This window comes from Furipterus horrens, unplaced genomic scaffold (assembly GCF_987537825.1).
Source record: "Furipterus horrens unplaced genomic scaffold, mFurHor1.1.pri manual_scaffold_5, whole genome shotgun sequence".
Classification (NCBI taxonomy): domain Eukaryota; kingdom Metazoa; phylum Chordata; class Mammalia; order Chiroptera; family Furipteridae; genus Furipterus; species Furipterus horrens.
The window spans coordinates 97,473,547-97,496,467 of NW_028327175.1; the positions used below are offsets into that span (position 1 = coordinate 97,473,547).

The window sequence follows — 22,921 nt, forward strand, 5'->3', positions numbered from 1 at the left end:
CCTGTGGTTGGCAGGCGAGGTTCTGGTGGCCCGGGTCATCCCCATCTTGGCGCCCCACCTGAGCTCTGTGGGAGCCTCACCAGCACACGCCCCGAGGGCCACCCACTGGCCTCCACTCTGGGAACCAGCCCCGAGCTGATGGAACCAGAGACCAGCAACCACAGTATGTAGCTCCCCACCCTCATGGGGCCTCCCCAGGCTCCATGAACTTAGTCCCATTTGGCCTGCCCCCCAAGAAAACATGTGACTTGGGACCCCAGTGTCTTGTAGGAGGTGCCAGCTTACTTCGGTGTCTGCCCCCAGCTGTGGGTAAGGCCAGATGAGGAGGTGGTTCAGCTCATATGTTCCCTGGGCCTTAGACATTTTCTGGAGTGGGGGCCAGGGGAAGAGATGGGGGTGTTCTCTGGAGGCCCTGGGGGCTTTGGGAAAGCAGGAGAGCATGGGGAGGCCCTGGTTTGGGACCCAGGCCTGGCAAAGTCAGCAAATGGGGATCTCTGAGGCCCTTTCTTTGGGGGACACAGGGACGGTTTTCCAGTCTGTTGAGAAATACTGCAAGAAGAATCTTCAGGTGGGGGCTGGGCCCAGGGCTGGGGTGTGGGCGGGGAGGAGAGAGAAACCCTTCTAATGCTTCTCTGCTTGGCTGACCTTCAGGGCACTGATGACGCCATTGATGTTTTCTTCTGGTACCTGCGAAGGGCAGGAGGCAGCAAACATATGAGCCCCAGGAACAGGCCTTCCTGCGCCAGGGGCCGGTGCCGGACACTCACCAGTGCGTGGTCGAACTTGAAAGTACTGATGTAGTAGGCGGGGATGTCTGCGGCTGCCAAGGGCTCGGAGATCTGGGCCACAATGCCACACTCATCTGGGGACAGAGGTGGGAACCGTGCTCAGCCTCCCTGTGGCCCCATTGCCCAGGTGCTGGCCAGTGCCCTCTGCCTCCCAGCCTTTCCCATCCCTCTGCCAACAGTGCCTGTCCTGCACCCACAATCTTCCCGGAGAGTCCTCACCCCTCCCTGTGAGGGCCGAGGGCAAAGGCTCCTCCACCTGGGAGCCTTCTCTGATGCCCTTAGCTGGCAATGAACTCTCCAGTCTTAGGGCTCCACCCAGTTCTGTGTAACTTTGATCACCCTCTGCCTGTTCCCATGCTCTGTAGCCCTAATTCATCTTCCCTGCCATCTTCCAAGTCCTCTAAGACAGAGCTGGAGGCAGTGTCAGCAATGGCACATTGGTTCTGGCCTGTTGTCACTGACTCTTCTCTGGCCAGATCACATCCTCTCTCTGAGCCTCAGTTTCCTCGCTGGAGTCCCCACTGGGTGATGGCCCCTGCCTGTCCTAATAGCACTGTTAGGTATTTGCTTGGGGCTGGGACGTGACTTTTTACTCGAACACTTGTAGCAGGGGTCTGTGGTGCTTTTGGGTCTCCCCAAAACCTCATCTGATAAGAAAACCTTGGGGTTGCCTGAGGCTTGTCTTAACCTCATCTGCAGTTTCCTCTCGGATTTAAATGTACCACTCAAGGCTTCCTCCTACAGGAAGACCTCCAGGATCTGAGGACTACTCTTCTTGAACACAATCCCGTGTGTTTTACTAAAAGTTACTGCTCTTATTTTGGTGACGATGCATTTCCCTAGCACTATCCCCATCGACTATGGGTGAGGTGGTGAGGGTGGAGTCCAGATCTGGTCACCAGCTTCCATGAAATTCTGGGGCTGAAACCTGAGAATTAACCTGGGCTGCACCCCCATTGCTACCACACTCAGCATACCCTCTGACTTTCTATTCCCTGGCCCTGGTCCTGCTTGCTGGCTGACCCCAGGGACCTGTGCAGCTACCCTGTAGGCCTCTCAGGTTCCTGTGTTCCCCTTGGTCTGCCGGGGCACCCGGCTGGACCCGGAGGCCCATTTGGTGGCTGTGCAGGCCTCAGGTCTACACTCCTGGGGCTGTCTTGGGCGGCTTTGGGATGGACACTGGCTGTGTCCTGAGACGGCTTCAGCTACACACACAGCTATTCCTATGAAAGGGGGAGGGGAGGAGACTGCGGGCTAGAATGGTGCATTTCAAATTCCAAGCTGTGACCCATCTGTGACATTAATTTAGAAGGCTGGTGAGCAGCGTTTATAAAATGACACAATGGGAAAGGACAGGTCAAACGCACAACATGTGGCTAGACAAGTGCAGTTTTGTGAAACTGTAGTTAACTGTTTGGGTGGGTGTGCACTGGGTTATGGCGTCAAATATATTTATTCCAACCGTGGTCAAACACACGTGGAATCCGTCAGTCTAGAACCTTTCCATGTCTAAGCTGTTTTTCTCGCAGGACTCTTTATAGCCAGAAGCGTGGCTCTAAAACCCTCTACCTCCTAGGAAGGCAGACCCAGCTGTTGCCTGCCTGGTTCACACTGGTGTCTCACACACCCCTCACCTCATCACAGCCCAGGAGGCTGAGCAAACCCTCTGAGGGCAACGTGCAGAGGTTTGCCAACACACAGGCAGTTGTTTCCTCTACTAGCCCACCGTTTTTTCTCCTTCATCCGGACTTTTTGGGTAATATTATTATACTGAGTGTATTTTGGTAAACTCAGAAGCAAAGCTGGGGATAAAAAGATAAGCAGGTGTATGTGTCTTCCTGCCTCTTTCTGTGTCTCCTCCTGGTGACTCGTGGCTGCTCCCCTCACCTGCTGAAGCTCTGCAGGAAGAAGGGTGGCAGACCCCTGGGTCTGGCATCTGGACCCTGCCCCTTTGCCTGGGATGACCTGGAAAGTTCCTTCTCCCCCCCTTTCTACCTCTGGACTCTGTCCCCAGGGCCCAGCTGCCTGGGGGACCTGGTGGGAGCAATGCTCGCACCTCCCTCCACTAGTACTGCCCTCTCTCCCTGCCAGCCCAGTGGCTACGCACTGGTCAGCTCCAGAGCCACCTCCTCCTAGAAGCCTTCCCTTCTTGAACCTTCTCCAAGCCACCTGGTCCCTAAGTGGCAGCAACTGCTGCTTGCTGAGCACACGTTGTACCTGATGCCTCATGTGGTGCTCAGAACCACCATGAGGCAGTGTCTGTCTTCATCCTTATTTTATAGATAAGGAAACTGAGGCTCAGAGGTTAAGCAACACCCCCCACAGGCACATCTCCAGCTTCCTTCCCTGGGCAGCAGATATGGGCAGGAGAAATGCTGGGGTTTGTGCAGGAGGAGGCCAGAGAGACTAGCGGGGCCCTGGGGTCAGACGAGGAGGCTTTAGTGTACATTTCCTGGCCCTCGAGAGAGGCATGCATGGTCCTGCCCCCAGGATGCCTCTGGCTTTGGCCTTGATGTGAGCAGTTAGGGGACAGTGTCCGGCCCTGCAGGTTACTGTCCATGTGTGAACTCAGGAGAAAGGTGGAGGCAGGTGGCAGAACCTGGCTTCCTCACAGACCCACTGCCCCCAGGTCAAAATGCCCTGCCACCTCCATGCCCTGTCCCAGGAGCACAGCCCTCAGGGCTGACCTGATGGCCTCCGGGGCAGTCCGAGTGTTCCTGGAAACATTCTGTACCCTGTTTGTGGGAAATGAGGGTTTGCCGGTCCCATGGGGCTTGCTGAGGATGCTCCCTGGAAATAACCACTCTGTGATTTGCCATGGGCACCTTCTGGGCTCAAGCTCTTGGGTCTAACAGTCTAGCCTGAAGAAATAATTTCTAATCAAGACAGAGCTCTAGTCCCAGGCACTCTGGAGTCGCTCTCAGAGGGGCCCGCAGCCTGCACCCAGTGTTGCTGGCGAAGTGCGTGTGGTGTGGCCCTTCTAACCGAGGGGTCTGAGGCCCGGGGCCCCATAGAAAACGCTCATGGAAAAAACTATGTATGGAGAATTGTTGAAACTGACGCTAGATGGAGTCTTAGAGATTTACTGTGAATTTTCTCCTGTGGGATTGGGTCATTGTGGTTTTAGAGGAGGAAGTGCTTCTTTCCTGAACAGAGAAGGTGAAGTGCTAGGATGTCTGAGACTTCTGGTGAGATGGTCAGTAAACACTTTTATTTATGGGAAGGAAACAGCCATTACTTGTGAGCAGTGGGACTAAGGAGTGATTTCATGTCCCTCTTCAATTTTTATCATGTCCCCAGTGTTCTAATAATAAGCAGGTATTAATTTTCTAGTGGGGGGGAAATGAGAGTGCTTTGGTTTAAGCCACTCCTCCTGCCTCCAGGGGCCTGTACCTACTGTCACTCACTGGTCAGGGACCCCAGGCTCGCATCTGTATCATCGGGTATGATGCACAGGCTGAGTGATTCCAGGTGACGTGAGGGCCCCAGCCAAGCCAGCCCCCCGCCACCCTCCAGTGCACCCCACAGGGCTTACCGAATCCTAGGGGCTGTCCTCCAATCCGCACCATCTTCCAGAGCTCTCCAGATGCGCTTGTGAACAACAAATTACTAGGAAACCTTAAAAGGGAGTGAGAGAAAAATCCCAGAGCGCTGATGTTAATGGTGCTCCCTGGCCAGCCCCCCATGGAACCTTCCCTGCCGGTGGGCGGGGCTCCACCTTCCACAGGATGGGCCCGAGGACCCACTCTCTCTGCCCCCTTCTCGCCTGGGGGTGGGGGGACAGGAAGGCAACGCTGGGACTGGGCTGTGGAGCAGCACAGGGGGCTGAGGGACAAAGGGCACTTGCATGACCTGGGGCCAGCTCACCTGCCATGAAGGGCTGCAGTGAGGATCATTAGGGACAAAGTGGGCGCTGTGCCCATCGTGGCCCACCCTGAGTCAGCCCCCACCCTGTGGCCCAGCTCACCTCTGCTGGGTCTGCACGTCCATCACCAGGGAGATGTAGCCCTCAATGAGGGAGAAGGAGAAGAAGCGGATGTGGCCACAGTCATCCCCGGCAGCCATTGGGTCCTTCACGCTGGGGACGGGGCTGCTGGTGAGGGGTGGGATGAGGGCCCACTGCACCCCGACCCCCACCTGGCTCTCTGGCCCTGCCCGCTAACCTCTGCATGAGGTGTGGGGAAGAGCACTGGCCTGGGTGAGCAGGGCCAGGTCCCAGCCCCTCCCCTGCCAGGCTGGGTTACCCTGCGCCGGCCGGCGGCATCTCCTTGGTGTTATCTGTGAGGTGCACAGGTTCCCACGGCATTCGTGGAGGTGAGCACAGCACTCCAGTGCGAGGGACCAGCTGGCCCCAGGCAGGCTATTCTTGGCCCTTTCCAGGCAGGGTTTCTCTACGCCTGTGTGGACCCACATCTCGGCACAATCTGTGGTCACTGCCAGCTCACTGGAACCTGCACCCACCCGACCTGGTGCTGGCCTAAATTTAAAATCTGTTCTGAGAAAAAATGCAAAGCCTGCCATCCTGCAAATGAAAAAAACCGAGTTCCTAGCTCCTCAAGGACTGAGCTTGCCCTTGGAGCGCAGGGAACAGTGGGTGCTGTTACACTTACACGTGCGCCTGGGCTTCACCAGGTTTTGAACGTCTCCCTTCTCAGAATGGAGCTTTTGGGTAGAGCCATGTCTCCATCCCCTAGACTAGCGTCCAGGGGGTAGCTGTGCCTCCCCCTTCGCATCAGCACCCAGGGCCGGCCTGTCACCCCTGAGACGGGGCTCCTAGGTACAGTCATGTCTCCTTTTAGCCCACCCTGTGGCCCTACCCGTTGGAGTAGAACATGACGTCCATGAGCAGTGTGGCAACAGCAGGCAGCGTGTCGGGGTCCAGGCTGGTGACACAGAACCTGTTGCTCGGGCTGGACAGTGGGTGGATGACAGGCCTCTGGACTGTGAGAGCACAAAGACGAGGGCTGCTGAGGCCGGTAAGAGAGGAGCCGCACAGGACAGGGGGAGGCCCTGGAGAGGGGTGGGGCTAGCCGGCTGGCGCACTGGGGAGGGCAGGCTACAGCCCCTGTGAGACCCGACCCCTGTCATTTCTTTAGCCTCCACCACCACCCCCAGGCCCTGGGCCTTTGCACATGCTGCATTAGCTGCCTGGAATGCTCTTTCCAACCTTCACCACCTGGCTTAGCTCCTACTTGTGTTCCAAGCTTTAGTTCAAGAGTCACTGCCCCCAGGAGGTTCGCCCCGGCCCCGCAGGCCAGGCTGGGAGTGGCCTCTGGCCATCGCTAGTTGTGTCCACATCCGTCACCCTTGCTAGACCTTGGGAACAGGGCCTAACTAGGGCTGCTGACCTGTGTTACACCTGGTGTTCAACTGATGCTCTGAGAATGGGCTATTCTGGGGCAGGACCTGGTAACTTCTTTTTTTAAAATTAGATTTGTTGGGCTGACCTTGGTTATTAAAATTATATAGGTTTCAAGTGTACAGATCTATAATACATCATCGTGCGTTTACCAGCCAAAGTCAAGTCTCCTTCCATCACCATTTACCCCCTCTTCACCCTCCCCCTCCTCCCCGTTCCCTCGGCAATCACCATACTGTTGTCTGTGCCTATTTTCTTTCTTAATCCTTTTACCTTTTCCACCCGCCCCGCAACTCCCCTCCTCTCTGACAGTCTGTTCTCTGTATCTACGAGTCTGTTTTTATTTTGTTAGTTTAATTTGTTCATTAGAGTCCACATGTAAGTGAAATCATATGGTACGTGTCTTTCTCTGACTGGCTTATTTCAAGGACATGGTACCTTCCTGAGGTCTCTTCTGAACAGACCCCTCACTCACCCATCTTGGGCTTCACAAAGCCATTGGTGATGCCAAGGCTCTCGGCTGCCACCGTCTCGCCATTGACGACCCGCAGAATGGTGAACTCTGAAGACAAGGTGTGGGTGACAAAGGGCAGGTCCCGCTCACGTACCTGGGGATGGGGAGTAGAGCACGTGAGGGTCCTGTGGTCCCTGGATCAAGTGGGCCTGGGGCAGTGACCCCTTTACTCTGAGATTCTGGCCCAGAACCAGCTTCCCTGTCCTCGCCTCCTGCCACCCCTTGGGGGACGGGAGCCTGGGCTCAGGGGCACACCTCTCCGGGGCAGCAGGAATGATGCAGCAGGAAGAGAACATCCCACTGAGGGCTGGGAGGTGCAAGTCTGCCCCCACCCCACCCCCTTGAATGCTGTGCCCGAATCTGTCCCTGCCCCTCCCCAGGCCCACTCTCCTGAGGGTGCCCATGCCCGGAGGGAGAAGAGGGTAAATGACATGGTGGCCAGGAGCTGGTGCTGGCCTGGTGACCAGACATAGATGCCATCTGGGGGAGGGGTGAGGGAGTGGGGAGAGAGGTGTCCCTGGGAGGGTATCCCACCCACACATGTGCCCTCCTTACCTCACTTCCTGGCCTCTAGGGAAAACCCAGCACGGCCCACACGAAAGGCGGTGGTGGGTGCGGGGGGACAGAGACCTAGAGCCCAGCCTGGTCACGCTAACACTTGACTGATGAGCACAAGGTGCCTGTGACCTCTCTCTGAGCTGACCAGAGAATGGGGACCACAGAGCTTCGCAGACAGTATCTGCAGGGGTTGCCCTTGCTGTCTGGGGCCCTGGGGCAGGGAGCTGTAGTTACCAGGATGAAGTCTGTCTGGTAGGTGGACAGCATGAACACAGAGATGTTCTGGTCGGCCAGTGGGGCGATGACTGACTTGGCGATTTTGGTCACCCCGATGGGCTGGGAGCTGGAAAAGCTGCCACCGCCTGACACTACATTGAGGGCCAGCCAGGTGGCATCTGCCACGCTCAGATGCTCCGAGGAGGGCAGCTCTGGAGGGCGACACAGAAGGCAGGCCTGTGACTGATGGTCCCCAGGTCCCCAGGGCAGAGAAGGTCGCCGAGGTGGGGACTGAGATGTGGGACCAGCTGTGTGACCTCAGGCAGACCCACCTTCTGGGCCTGAGTGCCCTCATCTGTCAGCAGGGGATGGGATCAGCCTCAGAGGTTCTGTCGTGGGAGGACGAGCCAGGAAGGCCCTCTGAGGACTTCAGACACGGTAGGTGGCTTAGTAGGGTGGGAAATACAGGGACATGAAGTTTATCTGTGTTGGGCCTCAGTTTCCTCAACTGTGAAATGACGAATACTCAGCAGTCAGTAACGATTTTGTTATTTTTAGACCTCACTACCCTCTGGGTGGCAGCTGCTGCCATTACCACCTCACACCACTGGAATGGGTCCTGTGGTTTTCAAACTGGGTCCCCACGAACCTCCCAGGAGGTTGGGGGCAGAGGGGAGTCCAGGAGGAGACAGGACGGGGGCCCTGGATTTCCTGCCTGCTTCAATCACACCTGCCTGTTGGGCTCCTGTGGAAGAACACACAGCTCCAGGTGGGCTCCTGAGGATGCCACCATCAGGTGGGCGGGGACTGTCACCCAAGTCCCTCCTGAGAGCCTTGGGGTTGGCAGGGGCAAGGTGGGGGAGGTTCAGAGCGACAGCAATTGCAGGGTCTCCCTGACTAGCTCATGAAGACCATTGGTTCAGATGATCCCCTTTACCCCGTCCTTCAGAGAGCCCCCAGAGGACCCTATGCACGGGATGTGGGTACACGTGTCTCCACGAACATGCAGCCACAAAGCCGGGCTCAGGACTCTCCACACATCACAGGCACCTGCTCAAACCTGCCCCACAAAGGGACTGTTAGTCCCACTGCAGATACCTCAAACCAGAGCTCTGAGAGGGCAGTGATTTGCTCAAGATCACTCAGGGAAGAATAGTGCCAGCATTCAAACCTATGTCTCATACCCTCATGCTCTGTCCTGGGCACCAAATGGGAAGAAGGGCCAGGTCCCCAGGAAGAATAGGGGCTAAGCAGAGGGGCCCAGACACATGATGATGATGATGATGATGATGATGATGATGATGATGATGCCCCAAGGAAGGCTGTGCTGGCCTCAGGCAAGATGGCTTCCAAAGAGGGGAGATTGAGTGAGGCCCCACCAGGCTCCTACCTGCCCAGCTCTGGTCGTCATGGCGACCACAGCCTAGCAAGCCCATTGGTCCTGCTGGCTGAGAAAGGCAAGTCCTTGGCCAGGCTGGCTGGAGAGGCAGGCAGCTTCCCAGAAAAGGAAAAAGGTTTGGGAGGGACAGTAGGAGAAAACATTTTAAAAGGTGCTGGATCTCAGGCAGCTGTGTCTAGTCTCTCAACTTGTTACTAAAGGGGTCAGAAAAAAAGATTTTTCAGCCCTACGACCGTCAGAGCAAACATGCTCCCCAGAGCTGGAGGTCCGGCTCAATTCTGAAATCCTCCCTGACTCTACCTCTGGCTCTAGCCCTGGACAGAAGCCCCCGAGGTTCTTCAAGCAGCAGGCCTTGAATGAGAGGGTGGTTAGCTCTGGACTAGCAGTCACCCTTCGGAGGCTTCCAGAAGAGTGAGCTCCGTCAGAGCGGCAAAAGCAGCTGGAGACCACAGCATCTGCTGCTTCTGGCCTCACGGACCCAAACGCAGCCCTGGGACTCAGACATACCCTGGGCCAGCCTCAGGGTGCCCAAGGGGCTGCTCTGGGGCAGAGCTGCCAGGAGGCGGCAAGCTGGCTCTTCCCTAGAGGGAAAGAGGAACCATTCCAAGGCTGAAACGGATGACCTCTGTCACTGTCTGTGGTCCAAGACCCTAAAAATAGCTCCTTAGAGCGGAGGATGCTCCTTGGTAGCGGAGGTACCAGTGTCTCTCCCACTCATGAAGTTGGGTGACTCTGATGCTGGGTGGAGCCCCGATCTGCCCCGGAGTCCCCAGTTCTGGCCGGGGACCTGCAGTTCCCTGTGCTACGTGGCCGCGTCCTCTGCACATAGCTTGTGTTTCTCGGGTTCCTCCTACCCTGCCTGCAGCAGGGCCAGGTGTCCTGGGGTAGGGCAGGTGGGTTTAATCTTGGCTGTACGACCTTGGGCCATTGCATTTTTTCATTTTCAAATGTGGGATGATGAGATCAGGATCTACAGGGGAAGACGCTTGGAGGATTAAATGAGATAATCCCACCAAGCGCTTGGCTGAGTGCCTGGCACCCATCCAGGTGCTCCTCCAATGCCAGAGGCTTTCTGTTATTACGTTGCTGGTGGCAGCCTTGCTGGTTCTGGATGGCAGTTGGGTAACATTATCAAGAGTTTTCAAAGTGTCCAACTTTACTGTAAAGCAGCACAGCGGACCCTTGACCAGCGTGGGTTTGAACTGCGCAGGTTCACGGAAGCGCCCTGTGTGCCGTGAGTGCGCCTCACAGAACTGAGAGGGAGGAGGTGACTGTATCTGGGAGGAGGCCAGAGGCCCCAGGGCGCTGAGCAGCTTGCCCAGAGTGATAAGCAGTGAGTAGCAGGGCTGGGTCTGAACCCGAATCTCCCATCTTAGCCCAGTGTGAAGCCAGGCACCTCTTAACAGCTTGCTCCTTCCACCTTTTGGCCAGGATGGTACAGATGCCATTGACGCAGGTGAGGGGACTATGATGGAAGGGAGCCAGTGAAGGGGTCCCAAATAGCACTGACCCCGCTTAACTGCAAACCTCAGATGCTGTCCACTACCCAGAGGTCAGGACAGGGGCTCATATTATTTTGGGTCCCTGAGAGCACCTAGCCTTGTACATGGTAAGTGCTCATTAAACATGTAAAAGATCAAATGACACACATGCACAGAAACCCCTTTTGTTTGCCACAGACACATAGCATCCATTTGAGCCAAGAGCCTTTAAAATTCCACATGACCCAGAGAGCTGTCTGGTTAATGTCACTGACAATTGGCTCACCCTCCCAGGAAAGGCTCCGCATTTTATGTTCATGTGAATGGCAGAGAGCTGCTAGTTCCTAACTGAGAAAGCCTCATGCTGACAATATTGCCAGCGAACAATAACCAAGGCACCCTGGTCAAGGGAGGCCCTTGGGTGAGAAGCAACATGTGCAGAACTGGGAGACAGGGCACCATCCGTCACCCAGCACGGCATACCCTGCCCCTGCCCCGCCCCACCCCACCGGGGCAGCCACAGACCAAACTCTCTTTCTGAAGAGGAGCCTCCTAAGAGAAACATCCCAGAGCTGAGGCAAGAAGCTAGAACTTGGTAGCCCCCACCCCAGATCCTGCCCTCTGTGGGCCTTCCCAAACTGTCCCAGCCACACACTGGCCCACCCTCCTCCCCAGCTGCTCCTGACCTTGGTCTGTGGGGAGCTACCACAGCATTTGCTGCACCAAATGGACCCCTGTCACTCAGGGACTCTGGGCACCTTAATGTCAGTCTTCCCTTTTACAAAACGATCTTTACTCTTTACCCTCGGGCCATTGGAATGATCCCAGGAGGTGATGCACTCTGCAGCTGGATATAGGTGAGTCTTATTTGGCATACCTTCCCCTGTGGCTCTACAACAGGAGTATGAGAGGTACTACTTCAAATGTACACAACTTTTTTTCTTGGGCAAAAACACTACCCAAGTAGCCTGCTTTGCTAGCCTGGAAGGGAGAAGTTACAGAGCCCAGAGGCTCCAGGGGTCAGAGATGGTCTCTTTCAATTCCAGCTCCATCTCCACAGCCCAGCAAGAGATGCTCAGTAAATTCTGCCTCCTGCAACCCTGGGGGCTGGCTCAGATAACCAGCCACTCCTCTATGGGGCATGTCCCTGGTTAGTGACAATTCCTGCACATACAGGCTTCTAGGGCCTGCGAAACCGGCTTACCAGGTCCCACGGCCTTCCTCTCTCCTTGATCATGGTGTTCACTCATTTGTTGCCTCGAGAGGAAGAGACTTTAGTCTTGGCTGGGGAGGAGGATTAGAGAGAATATCTGTTCCCAGAGAACAGCTACTCTGGAGTGTTCCTTTTCTGTCTGAGATGCCATGATTCTCAACAGTTCTGCATTAGAGGCATGAGTGCCCATAAGAAAAGAAAAAGGGCCCTAGCAGGTGTGGCTCAGTGGATTGAACGTCAGCCTGTGAACCAAAGGGTCACTGGTTCAATTCGTAGTCAGGGCACATGCCTGGGTTGCAAGCCAGGTCCTCAGTTGGGGGCATGTGAGAGGCAACCACACATTGATATTTCTCCCTCCCTTCCCCTCTCTCTAAAAATAAAATCTTTAAAAAAATAAATAAATAAACAAAGAAAGAAAAGGAAAAGGTGTATGGGTTGCCCGAGCATACAGACTTCATGTATCTGTGGCTTCTGTACTCAGAAAATGTCTGCTGAATAAATAAGTGAGTAACTCCATGGGTGCCTCCTATCCCTGTTCTGGCCACACAGACACCCCCTGAGAGATAGGGAAGGGCACTGTGTCCTTGAGACGTGGGGGCCGGGCCCACCCCCACACCGGCTTGGTGCCCTGGAGTGCCTGCGGGTAAGGATAACAGAACATAGCTGCAGAGATTGCTTCCCTGGGGGTTTCAACATGAATCAGAACCATAAAAACAGTCAACTTCTGACCCATATGCCATTGCTCAGACCTCATTTTAGGAATCAACCTGAATAAGAACAGATATTACACATTTAAAGAGTCTATAAATTTACCACTGGAGAAAAACTAAAGGAACTTCAGTTTTAACCTTCGGGCACTGGGCAAGGAAGTGGGGCTGCTGAGAGAGACTGTGATATCACGGGAAACTTTAGGCTGAACTGTTCAGTGAAAGAGTGTCTATATATAACATACTCATAAGTAAATCAGAAAGAGACAACTCGTGAACAGAGAAAAGTTGAAAAGAAAACACTAAAAATTTACTGGTTGTCTTTGGGGTGGGACTGTTTCTTACTAACGTCGAATTTGTGTTTTGAAGAACGTGGTTCAGACAGCAGCTTGGGAGGAGTCCAGCTCCATGCTGCTTGTGAGGCTGTGCACGTGGCTTCCCTCTGCCCTCAGCCGCTCATGGGCAAACCAGCCCCCCCATAAATTAACGTGCATTGGTCAGCATGAGTGAGTGTTCGTTGGTACTTTAGAGCAGGACACATATATAAAGTTCAATAATAAAACTATAAGAGCGTGGGGAGCAGGGAGAATAACTGCTAACGGGTAATGGGGTTTCTTTTAGGGGTGACAAAAATGTCCTGGAATCAGAATGGTGACAGCTGCGCGACCCTGTGGATGTCAAAACCCATGGAACTGCTGTGTATTTTCCAGGGGTGAATTTTATGGTATGTACACTGTATCTCAATTTAAAAAATGGAAAGCAGGTAAAGGAAAACCATGAAGGATGGGAACTGGGGCTTGCTCCCACGGGAACAAGGCACCTCGCTGACAACAGGCGCTCAGTGAAACGCATCCCTTCCTTCTCGGCTGCGTTACTTCTCGGCTAAGTAAGCTCTGCGTCTCACTGACCGGTTTAGCTCTGAGGCCTTTCTGGGGCAGGGGAGGGAGAGGTGTGCAGCCAGGACACAGGGAGAGACGACTCTCTGCCGCCTTTTTAACCCTCCAGCAGGAGGGGGCAGAAATGGGGAGCAGGCAGCTAGCACTGATCAGGGTGGGGCACAGTCCAGCTGAGTCCCAGATGAGAGAAGCACTCACCCAGGAAGCCCTCCTCATCAACGATGATGGTGTAATCCTCCGGGGTCTCAGTCAGACTGAAGAACTTGCACCTGCGGGGATGGACAGACAGACACAGGACAGTGTTAGTTCGCCTTAGTCCTGGCAGGACATTGTGGTGACCCAGCAGATGACTCTGTTTACCCAGTGCTTGGACCCTAGGCAGCTGGGGACCTCCAGGATGCTGCTTATCTCTCCCTCCATCCCCCACCTCCCCAGCTGTAACTCAGGAGGTCTCAGACAGGCCTGTTGAAGGTGATCAACCACTGTGCACCCCCAATCTTGGGGGAACCCTTAGTCAGCCAGCCTCTAGGATCCATATAGGCCTGTGGGTCTCAGATCCTACTTTTTTAGGGAGGAAGTGGCTGAAGGGCAGCTCTGGCAGGGGTCATGCAAATGAGCTGTCTTTTCCATGGGCTCCCCACATTCTGACCTCTAGGCCTCTGTCGCTCTCTCCCTACCCCAACCATCCTGGCCCCTCTCCTCACCAACTGGAGAGCTGCCCCTGTCATTTAAGGTCTAATTCACATCACCCAACTGACAGCCCAGCCTTCAGGTACATTTCTTCCCTGCATCAGAGGGGTGTGGCTGTCTCTGTGGTTTTGGGGTACAGATCCCTGAACTGCCAACTTTGGTAATACTGCTTAGCCTGGGGTGTACAATGCTCATCCCCCCACCCCTCACCCCAAAGACCATCAATTTCCCAAGGCCAGGGACTGGCAATCACTCTGGTCACTCTGGCCCTCTTCACCTCGTCCCGGCGGGTCTTGGATCTACGCACACTCTTGTGCCTGGCAGACACACCGGGCTCCGTGTCTAGGCTTTCCGTCATGGGGCGAGCGGGTCACCACCTCTCAATGCCTGTCTCTGTCCCCCATCCAGCCCAAATGGCCCCTGAACACTCTGCGGCACGCAGGAAATGTGGCCATTTTCCCGGCCTCACTGCTCTCAAGCATGAGCCCAGCATGGGCTCCATGCCCAACGTGTAAAACCCATCAGTCACGGGAGCCGAAACAGAAAGAGGCTCAATGAATGACCCCAACAAGGGCCTGAAGATCATTTCTACAATGATTAAAATGGAAAAGGAATCTCGAAAGGGGTGTGGTGGTGCAGGGTACTGGGAGGCCGGAATGTCCATGGACCTCTCTGCTCCTGGTCCCCATCTCCAGTCGGCCACCTGCAACACTGAGCCTTATCTATAGGACTGCTGCAGCACCTTTTACTTTATTCTTTAAATTGTTCCAAAGGAATGAGAAGAACTGGAATTGGTAGGAATGCAAAATGATGCAGCCATTTGGAAAACAGTTTGGTGGCTTCTTATAAAGTTAAACACACTCTGACCACATGAATCAGCAATCCCACTCCTGGGAATTTACTCGAGAGAATGAAAACACACGCACATGCAAAGACCTGCATGCAAAGGTTTACAGCCTTTATTTGTAATTACCCCAAACTGGAAACAACCCAAGTGTCCTCCCTTCAATTAGAGAATCAGATGACCTGCAGCACATTCATACCATGGGTACCGGTTGGCAATAAAAAGAAACGAATTAGTGATTTGTGCAATAATGTGGGTGAATCGCAAATGCGTTTTGCTAAGTTAAAGCCAGACTCAAAAGGTTCCAATGCTATATGATTCCATTTACATGACATGTGCAAGAAACATAACTGTAAGGACAAAGGACAAAGTCGTGGCTGCCAGAGGCTGGGCTGGGGTTGACTTTAGAGGGGAGCCTGGGAACTTTTGGGGGGTGGTGGGAGTGTTTAGTATCTCACTGTGGTGGTAGTTACAGGATCATATACATTTTTCAAAATTCAAAGAACTATACCCAAAAAAGGGTGAATTTTACAGCATGTGAATTATACCTCAGTGAACCTGGCCATAAAAGAAATGCTTTGCCAGCATGGTAAACAAGGTGTCGTTTCTTCTCTTCCCCTCTGACATTCTGCCCAACCCACAGCACACTCCTCCACTTCCTTCCAGATCTCTGGTTTTCAAATGACATCTCTGTCCCAGCCTGTCGCACATGTAATTTGCAACTATGGCCTGGACAAATGAAATCTATAATTGCTCAGGACAACGGCAAATTATCACCTTAGTAAGTGGCAATCATTGGTCTGGCCTAGCTCCTTCTTGGGGACTCCTGTGCACACAGAAAGACCTTGGAAGCCCCCTGTCACCGGCCTGCCAGGACCCGCTGGGTGGGGGGAGTGGCCACCCAGCATTTGAGTATGCCCTGTGAAGGCAAACAGATGTGGCATCTGCTCCCAATGCCCTCTTGGCTGTGAGGGACACTCCAGAAATAGACCACATAAATCATCTTGGAGGCACAAACACCAGCAAAAGGCAACACCGGCCTCTGTGTTAATGGGGTATAAACATGTCACTGATGTGACTGTCTCACCCTTCAAGATCCAGTATAAGCATCTTTCTTTCTTTTTTTTTAACAAAGATTTATTTATAGAGAGAGGGGAAAGAGAAAGAGAGGGAGAAAAACACCAATGTGCGAGAGAAACATTGATAGGTTGCCTCTTGCACGCCTGAACTAGGGACCTGGCCCTCAACCCGGGCATGTGTCCTGACTGGGAATCGAACCAGCGACCTTTTGGTTTGCGGGATGATGTCCAACCCATTGAGCCACACCAGCCAGGGCCCAGTATAAGCATCCTTTTTGGGGTAAAACCTTTTGTGACTGGCACCAGCCACCCTCTCTCCTTCACCTTCCAGCATAGGGGTGGGTCCTTCCTTGACAGCCTATAGCCTTACACTGTGTCTACAGGTTAAGGCCACTGTGGGCTGCTGGGGTGGTGGTACATCCCAACTCTAGGGGAGACTTCATTCATCTCACAGTGTAAGTGAAGTGTGCCCTTAGAAGTGGGCAGTGCACAGTGTGAGCAACAGTGCATGACGAGTACTTTCCACAACCCATTATGAATAATACTAGTTTCCCCCAGCAGACCATAAACTCTCATAGGCAAGGACTATGGGTTCTCTATACACACACCTGGGATGAACACTGGCTGGGAACAGAATCAACACAGACAGAGAAGCCCTAATCAGAACAAGCCCTGCTTGCCCTGGCATGGCACTGCCTTGACGTACCCTCCTCTGGGAAACACTCCAGTCTCTAGTCTCAACTCTGCGCTCTCTAATGAGTCATGGCTAAATCCGCACCCTAGATGCCAGCCTCTGCTGTCTGTGGCCTCTCTGTACTTGGTCTACAAGGAGCTTGAAAGAGGACCAAAACCCAGCAATTAGCCAGACTGTTAGGAAGCCAGAGGAGAAGATCTGTTTGCCCTCTAGATGCCCTCACAATACTCAGAGACAGGATGAAACAACAGCAGAGGAGAGAGCAGCCTGGGAGAACGAGAAAAAGACGACGGTCCTGGAGTCGAGTGGCCTGGGTTCTAGTCCCAACCTGGTATCTGGGGGTGGTGAGCCCTGGGCTGCTTCCTTCCTCTGTACAATGAGCAGCAGCTTCAAGGTGGACTAGTTCCCATCTAATTCCAACTTGGGCAGTGCACGGGGCACCTGGAACCCTGCCAGCTCCATAGCAGGTTGGATCTCAAGGGTCCTGGCCAACAAGGCGTGGAGACACAATTCCAGAACCATTGAGTGTCTGGAAAAGACCTTTCAAGGGGAGGCAAAAACTCAGACGAGTTCTAGTCAGAACCCAAGACAGATCTGCTGCCTCGGGACCTGGGCAAGTGGCGCATCATACATAACTGTGGGGAGAGGGCTCGTTCATTCCGCAGCCTGTATGAGGAGTGCCCGTGGAGCTGGGCAGTACACACCTAGTGCGACTGTGTGTAATGGGACTTGGCAGATCCTGCAGGAGCATTCAGGTAGATGGGATATAGAACTTTAGAGCTCTGACCAATGAAGGAGGGAGCCTGGAAAGCAGCAGCTCTGGGAGAGCCCTGGCCAACTGTGGTTCAGGACACACCCCAAGAACCATGCAAGTCCCCTGTCTAGGGGGTGCCAATGCATCCCTGGGCTCTGTGAACCAAGCATGGGTACTGGACAAGTGAAGGTCACACCAGGAAGCCTGTGTCTGTTCGGAGCCTCATGGCCAGCATGGAGCATACCCAGAGAGACTGAGGGGACCCTAGACTGTTTCCCTTTGGCCTAGAGGAGACTCTAGTCACCACCTTTAAATCTTTGTGATTATTGTGGACCATGGACAGAAGCAATGTTGCTGTTTATGGCTGTGTGACTGTAGGCAAGTTACTTAATCTCTCTGTGCCCCAGTTTCCTCACGTGTACATTGGGGATAATAATAGTATCTATCTACTTCACAGAATTATTGTTAAAGAATAAATGATGAGTAGCTGGTATGACTATGGTAATCACTGAATACATTGGCTCTTTCGTCTTAGTGGGCAGACAGAGCTAAAGGTGAGGCCAGCTTGTGTTCTGAGTAAAGAAAAGCTCTAAAGCCAGCTGACTACAGAGACCAGTGGGCTGGTTTGGGAGGCAGTGAGTTGTCAGTTCTTTGAGGGGCTGCTCCCCAGGCAGACAGGCCGCAGGGGTCATGCTACCTCAACAGGGAGATGGCCTAAGCTGAGTCTCTGATCCTTTGAAATACCTGGTTCCTACACACTGACCCCAAGCAACAAGCTTTGGCTGAAAAGTCTCCATTCAACTCCCCAGTAGCTCAGGTCTCAGCAGGTAGCCAGTGAAGAAATGATGATTTATGATGGAAGAGACAGACCTAGCCTGTCATTGCCAGTGAATCTGTGTTGGACCCTAACCTGCAGCCCTGGGCCTGACTCTGCTCCCTGACATACCACCCTGAGGCCTCCGCAATCTTCACAGACATTTGGCGTGTCCGAGGACAGGGACCATCCAGATTGGGGCACCAGGGGGTGGCCTGACAAGTCAACATTGGGTGGAAGGAAGCTGCTATCAGCATCCGTCTGCCTTCTCTGTTCCCCCACTGGCTGTGCTCACTTCCTCTTGGTTTCTAGACACCACAAAGACCCCTTATGTAGTCAGGGCTCGGCAAAGGCTGCCTGTATGTGGAATCTCATGCAGAGGACCCAGGTCTCTGGGAAGCGGGAACTAGCTTTGTTGGACTGGGGCCCGCTTCCTACAGGGTCACAATGCCCTGTGCCAGCCAGACCCTGCTGAGGGCACCTGTCCGTTCCTCACAGAACAAGTCCAGACCTTTGCAGTTTCAGCCTGACCCGCCGGGCTTTGAAATGAACCCAGAGCCTTCACATGGAACCTGCAAATAGGCTTCCAGCTCGTTCCAGGTACCTGTTTACAAACTGTTCTCATTTTTTCATTCAGGTAGAGCCTCTGAATGCCCACGAGCCCATTTTGAATTTCAGCACCAGCTTGGAAAGCCAGGAGTCCTTCTCACAAAGTGCAGCCCACTCAGCCTGAGAGGAGGGAGGTTCAGCCACATCTTCCTCGGCAGCACGGCACAGCGGGGACATGCAGGGGCCACAGGCCCTGCCCCGCTACCCTGGATGCCGGCCCCTGCTGCCGCTTCTGCAGTGCAGCACGGCAGCCTTGCACAATAGGTGCTGAGTGACAGAAGTACTTTGGGGCCTCCTCAGGGTGCTGGCCTCACTTGTTCTGGGGGCTTTTCCTTCCCAAGGATGGCGAGCATCAGCCTTTGTTCTCCTAACCAGCAGCAGCATTTTCATCTGTTCGCCCTGATTCCTCTATAGGTCTCTTGTGCTATTTACACTTCATTTGTACTGTCTTTAACGACTGCAGGTGACCGTGGCTGCGTTGCTTCTGTGATTAGAAGGGCAATCCTGAAGCGGAGGTTCTTTTCCATTAAGACAGAGAAGAATCTGCTTCTGTCGCAGGCAGCCAGGAGAATCAGACTGTGTGGGCAGCATGGCTTGCAAATTCTAGGGGGACATGTATAAGGAGAACTACAAAAAGGGGCCGGTAGGGCAGAAGGAATTAGTAGGGTCTGGATAAAGCCCCCGAGACCCAGACTACAGCCGAAAGCAGTAGCTAGATCTTTCAGTCATTCAACAAACTAGTCAGATGCCATTTCTGGTGCTATGGACACACCTTAAGTAAGATAGTCGGAGTTTATATGTGGTGGGGGAATAAATAAAATACATAGTGGGTCAGATGATGGTGGGTACTGCAGAGCAAAAAAAGTGCAGGGAGGGAAAGGGCTGGCAGAATAGGAGTTTACAATTTAAAAACAAAGCAGGGCCCTGGCTGGTGTGGCTCAGTGAATTGAGTGTTGGCCTGTGAACCAGGGGTCGCCGGTTTGATTCCCGGTCAGGGTATATGCCGCGGTTGCGGGCCAGGTCTCCCAGTTGGGAAAGCCTGAGAGGCAACCATACAATGATGTTTCTCTCTCACTCTCTTTCTCCCACCCTTCCCCTCTCTCTAAAAATAAATAAATAAAATCTTTTTAAAAAAGAAACAAAACAGAGCAGGAAGTGATTGCCAGGGGTTGGGGGGAAGGAGAAAGGAGGAGCGACTGTTTAATGGACAGAGTTTCCATTTGAGATGATGAAAATGTTCTGGAGACGAATGGTGGTGATGGTTCCGCAAACAATGTGACTGTACTTGATGCCACTGAGGCATGCACTTAAAACTGGTTAAGATGGTAAGTTTTGTTATGTATATCTGGCCACAGTAAAAAAAAAAAAAAATGTGGAGCAGGGAAGGGAAGGCCCCATAAGACCTGGAAGAGGTAGAAGAGCGGGCATGTTGCTGTCCCAGGGAGGCCACAGCTCAGAGACTATGCAGAGCCCCGTGGGGGGCAACTGCCAGGAGTGACAGAGGCCAGAGTGGCTGAGGGTTGGGGGCAGGGGAATGCCAGGCAATGGCATCAGAGGTCATGGGGGAGGGATGATGCCTTGTGGCCACTGTGAGGACCGGGCGAGGGCCCTGAGACCTGTGAGGAGACTATTCGTCAAGAAGCTGGCAAGAGCGGATGGTGGTTTGGACCAGGCTGACGGTGGTTGGGGGGTTGTCCATTTGTGGCCAGGAAATAATATTCAACAAATTGGGGAAGAAACATGGGGCCAAGGCAGGACACAACTGTCTCCCATGGCCAGTGTTCTGGTTGGAGGCACCAGGTAGAAGTGTTAAATGCAGTAAATTCTGAATTGGCAGAACTGACTCACCTTTAAATCTGGCCCCAGCTGCTTCAGTTCTTTCCCCTGTGGAGATGTGGGGCAGGACTGGAACCTGGGGCTGTGGGGCTGCCCTTGCCCTGCCCCACGGCCCGAAGCACAGACCTCTGGAGGGTGGCTGAATGGCAGCCAGGCAGGGTCGGAAGGGTCCCGCGAGGCGAGGAACACAGCCTGGGAAAGGCCAGCCTCTCGCTTTGCGAGCTCACACCCAAGTGCAGGGCACACAGGAAGTGAGCACGGTGGTTTCCTTTCCTCCTTGGGGGCGCCAGGATGGAAAAGGTGCAAGTGTGGACCTTGGCCTGACCACCTACCCGAGATGAACTGGAACGACTCACTGGCCCTCAATTCGGCCCAGGTTCCTTACCTGTGGACAAGGTTTGGAAATAGCTCCCTTGTGGTTTAGGGTTTAAGGAGGCACTGGATGTATATGGATGTGCTCAAGACTGCTGAAGTGTGGTCACTCGATGCAGCCGAGTGGAGCAGCTGGCCTGCGAGCGAGGGGAACTGGATGTCCCTGGCAGCCTTCCTGCCTGGGGGGTGCTCAGGCCTGCAGACAGGAGCATACCTTCTGCTTCCAGGGGCTTGGCTTCTCTGGGTTCAATGGTCTCTTACTGTGAGTCTCACGAGGGACCAATGAGCCCAGCCCAGCTCCCATCCCAGTGCACTTTCACGGCCACCAGTCCGTCTCCCCAGCCAGGGGAGCATCCAGTGTGGGCATGTTGCTGAGTGATTACTCACTCAGGTTTGTCTTCGCTAGTGGGGCTGAGTCTTCCTCCTCTAGGTCCCCCACGCCTACCACAGGACTCAGCACAGCCGGGCATAGTCAGTGCTGAGTGAGTGTGTAGTATCATTAATTAGTGTCATTTTTCAGACTCAGGAAAAGTGATGCTCTGCTAGGTTAAGGCAGTTTCTGCCTCGGGTCCACCGAGCTGTACAATCTCTAAGGTGAGGGCACCTGGAGGCACAGTCCCTGCCACTCAACTCTTCCACGTGAGCGTGCCACCTTCTTTCACATGTAAGACTTTATAATAGCCTGTTCCCAGGTACAAAAACCTGGCTTCAACCCAGATGTCCATCACTGGAAGAGGGAACAATGACAGGAGAAAATTACCCAATAGTCAAAACGAACAATCTACAATGACTTGCAGAAATCTGAATTTGTCTTAGCAATGTAATAGTGGATGGAAAAGTCCCCAAATATTACATACAGCATGGTACTCTTTTTAGAGTTTAAAATAGCTAAAACAAAAACCAACGAACCACCTTTAAGACTCCATGTAGTTGCAATATAACTATACAAAAAGGAAGCAAAGGAATGAAGAACACAGGTTCATGTGTGTGTGGGTGGGGGACCGGGGAGACCTTTGGTTAAATGTAGGGTATTGTCTAGATCCTATTTCTGCTCTGCCTTAACACGAGCTGATTACATTATTAACACTGATTCGTTAGATAAATGAAAAAGGCGGGTCATGCAAGGATGCTCCAGGGGCAAGGGTCATGAACCTGAGCTGAGGTCCTCTGGGGTAAAGGAGACAGGTCTCTGGGAACCTGGCTCAGGTGGAAGTTTAGGCAGCAGGCAAATGGGCCTGGGGTACAGGAGAAGAGCATGGAGGACCCAGCCACAGCACTGAAGCTGGGGCAGGCTGCCAGGCTGAAAACGGGGGTAGGAAACTCGGCACAAGAGCCACCAGAGGCAGTGGCCTGACAGGGTCCAGGTGCCAGAATCGGGCAAGGGTCCCAGGATGAATGTGAGGACTGGTTCCAAGGCTACAATTCCAGCCATTTGGGTCATTCCATTTGACTTTGGTCTGTCAGTGACGTGGGGGTTCACTTTGGTTCCACAGATCTATCTTTACCCCTCAACTTGGTCCTCACAGTTCAGCCTCTATTTGACCCTCTGCTGGTGCTATGGTAATGGTGATGCTGTGGAAAAAGCAGTGCTCTGGAGTCAGGGGGCCTGGGTCGGAGTCCCAGTGACGGCATCAGCTTCACGGCCTCAGACAGTTACACAGTCTGAAGCCCTTCTCCCCCCTCATAAAGAGGGGCACAGCCCCGCCAATCGCTGGGCCGGGGGTGAGGTCAGCCTCTCTTTGTAGATCAGAGCACCAGGCACATGTGGATACTCCAACAGCACCAGTTTCTTTCCTTCTTTCCATTTGGATAATGGCACTAATGCTCCCCTGGTTGGTTTTCTCCTGATGTAACTGGAAGCTTATTCCACTTCCTCTGTTGTGCACGCTACGCTGAGGACAGAGACACACCACCTTCTACCCTTCCAAGGAGGCAAACTGCATCTGTCAGCGCGCTGAAAACAGTAATCAAAACACACGACCCTAAAGCTATCTGTAGTCCTTGTCCCCAACCTCCACCCTCCAAGTCCCTGACACTATTAATTGGGAACTGACAGTCCCTGGAGGGCTGCTATTACAGGACTTTGGAGCCAAGCGGG

At 53.7% G+C, this 22,921-nt stretch overlaps 1 protein-coding gene across 3 annotated transcripts in view; it reads right to left on the bottom strand.

Moving 5' to 3' along the window:
* Positions 1-458: 458 nt before the first annotated feature.
* The window catches only part of CASTOR2 (cytosolic arginine sensor for mTORC1 subunit 2), a 43,454-nt gene continuing 20,991 nt past the window's right edge, over positions 459-22,921 (bottom strand). The window contains exons 2-9 of one of the 3 annotated variants that reach the window (XM_090276905.1): positions 13,330-13,400; positions 7,454-7,647; positions 6,623-6,755; positions 5,606-5,729; positions 4,756-4,878; positions 4,324-4,406; positions 768-862; positions 459-687 (exon numbers count right to left, since the gene is read on the bottom strand). In XM_090276905.1, coding sequence (XP_090133031.1) covers positions 622-687; positions 768-862; positions 4,324-4,406; positions 4,756-4,878; positions 5,606-5,729; positions 6,623-6,755; positions 7,454-7,647; positions 13,330-13,400 — 889 coding nt within the window. In that variant the 3' untranslated portion in view covers positions 459-621. Of the gene's footprint in view, positions 688-767; positions 863-4,323; positions 4,407-4,755; positions 4,882-5,605; positions 5,730-6,622; positions 6,756-7,453; positions 7,648-13,329; positions 13,401-22,921 lie in introns of all 3 variants that reach the window. The other 2 variants (XM_090276904.1, XM_090276906.1) reach the window with 2 other exon arrangements.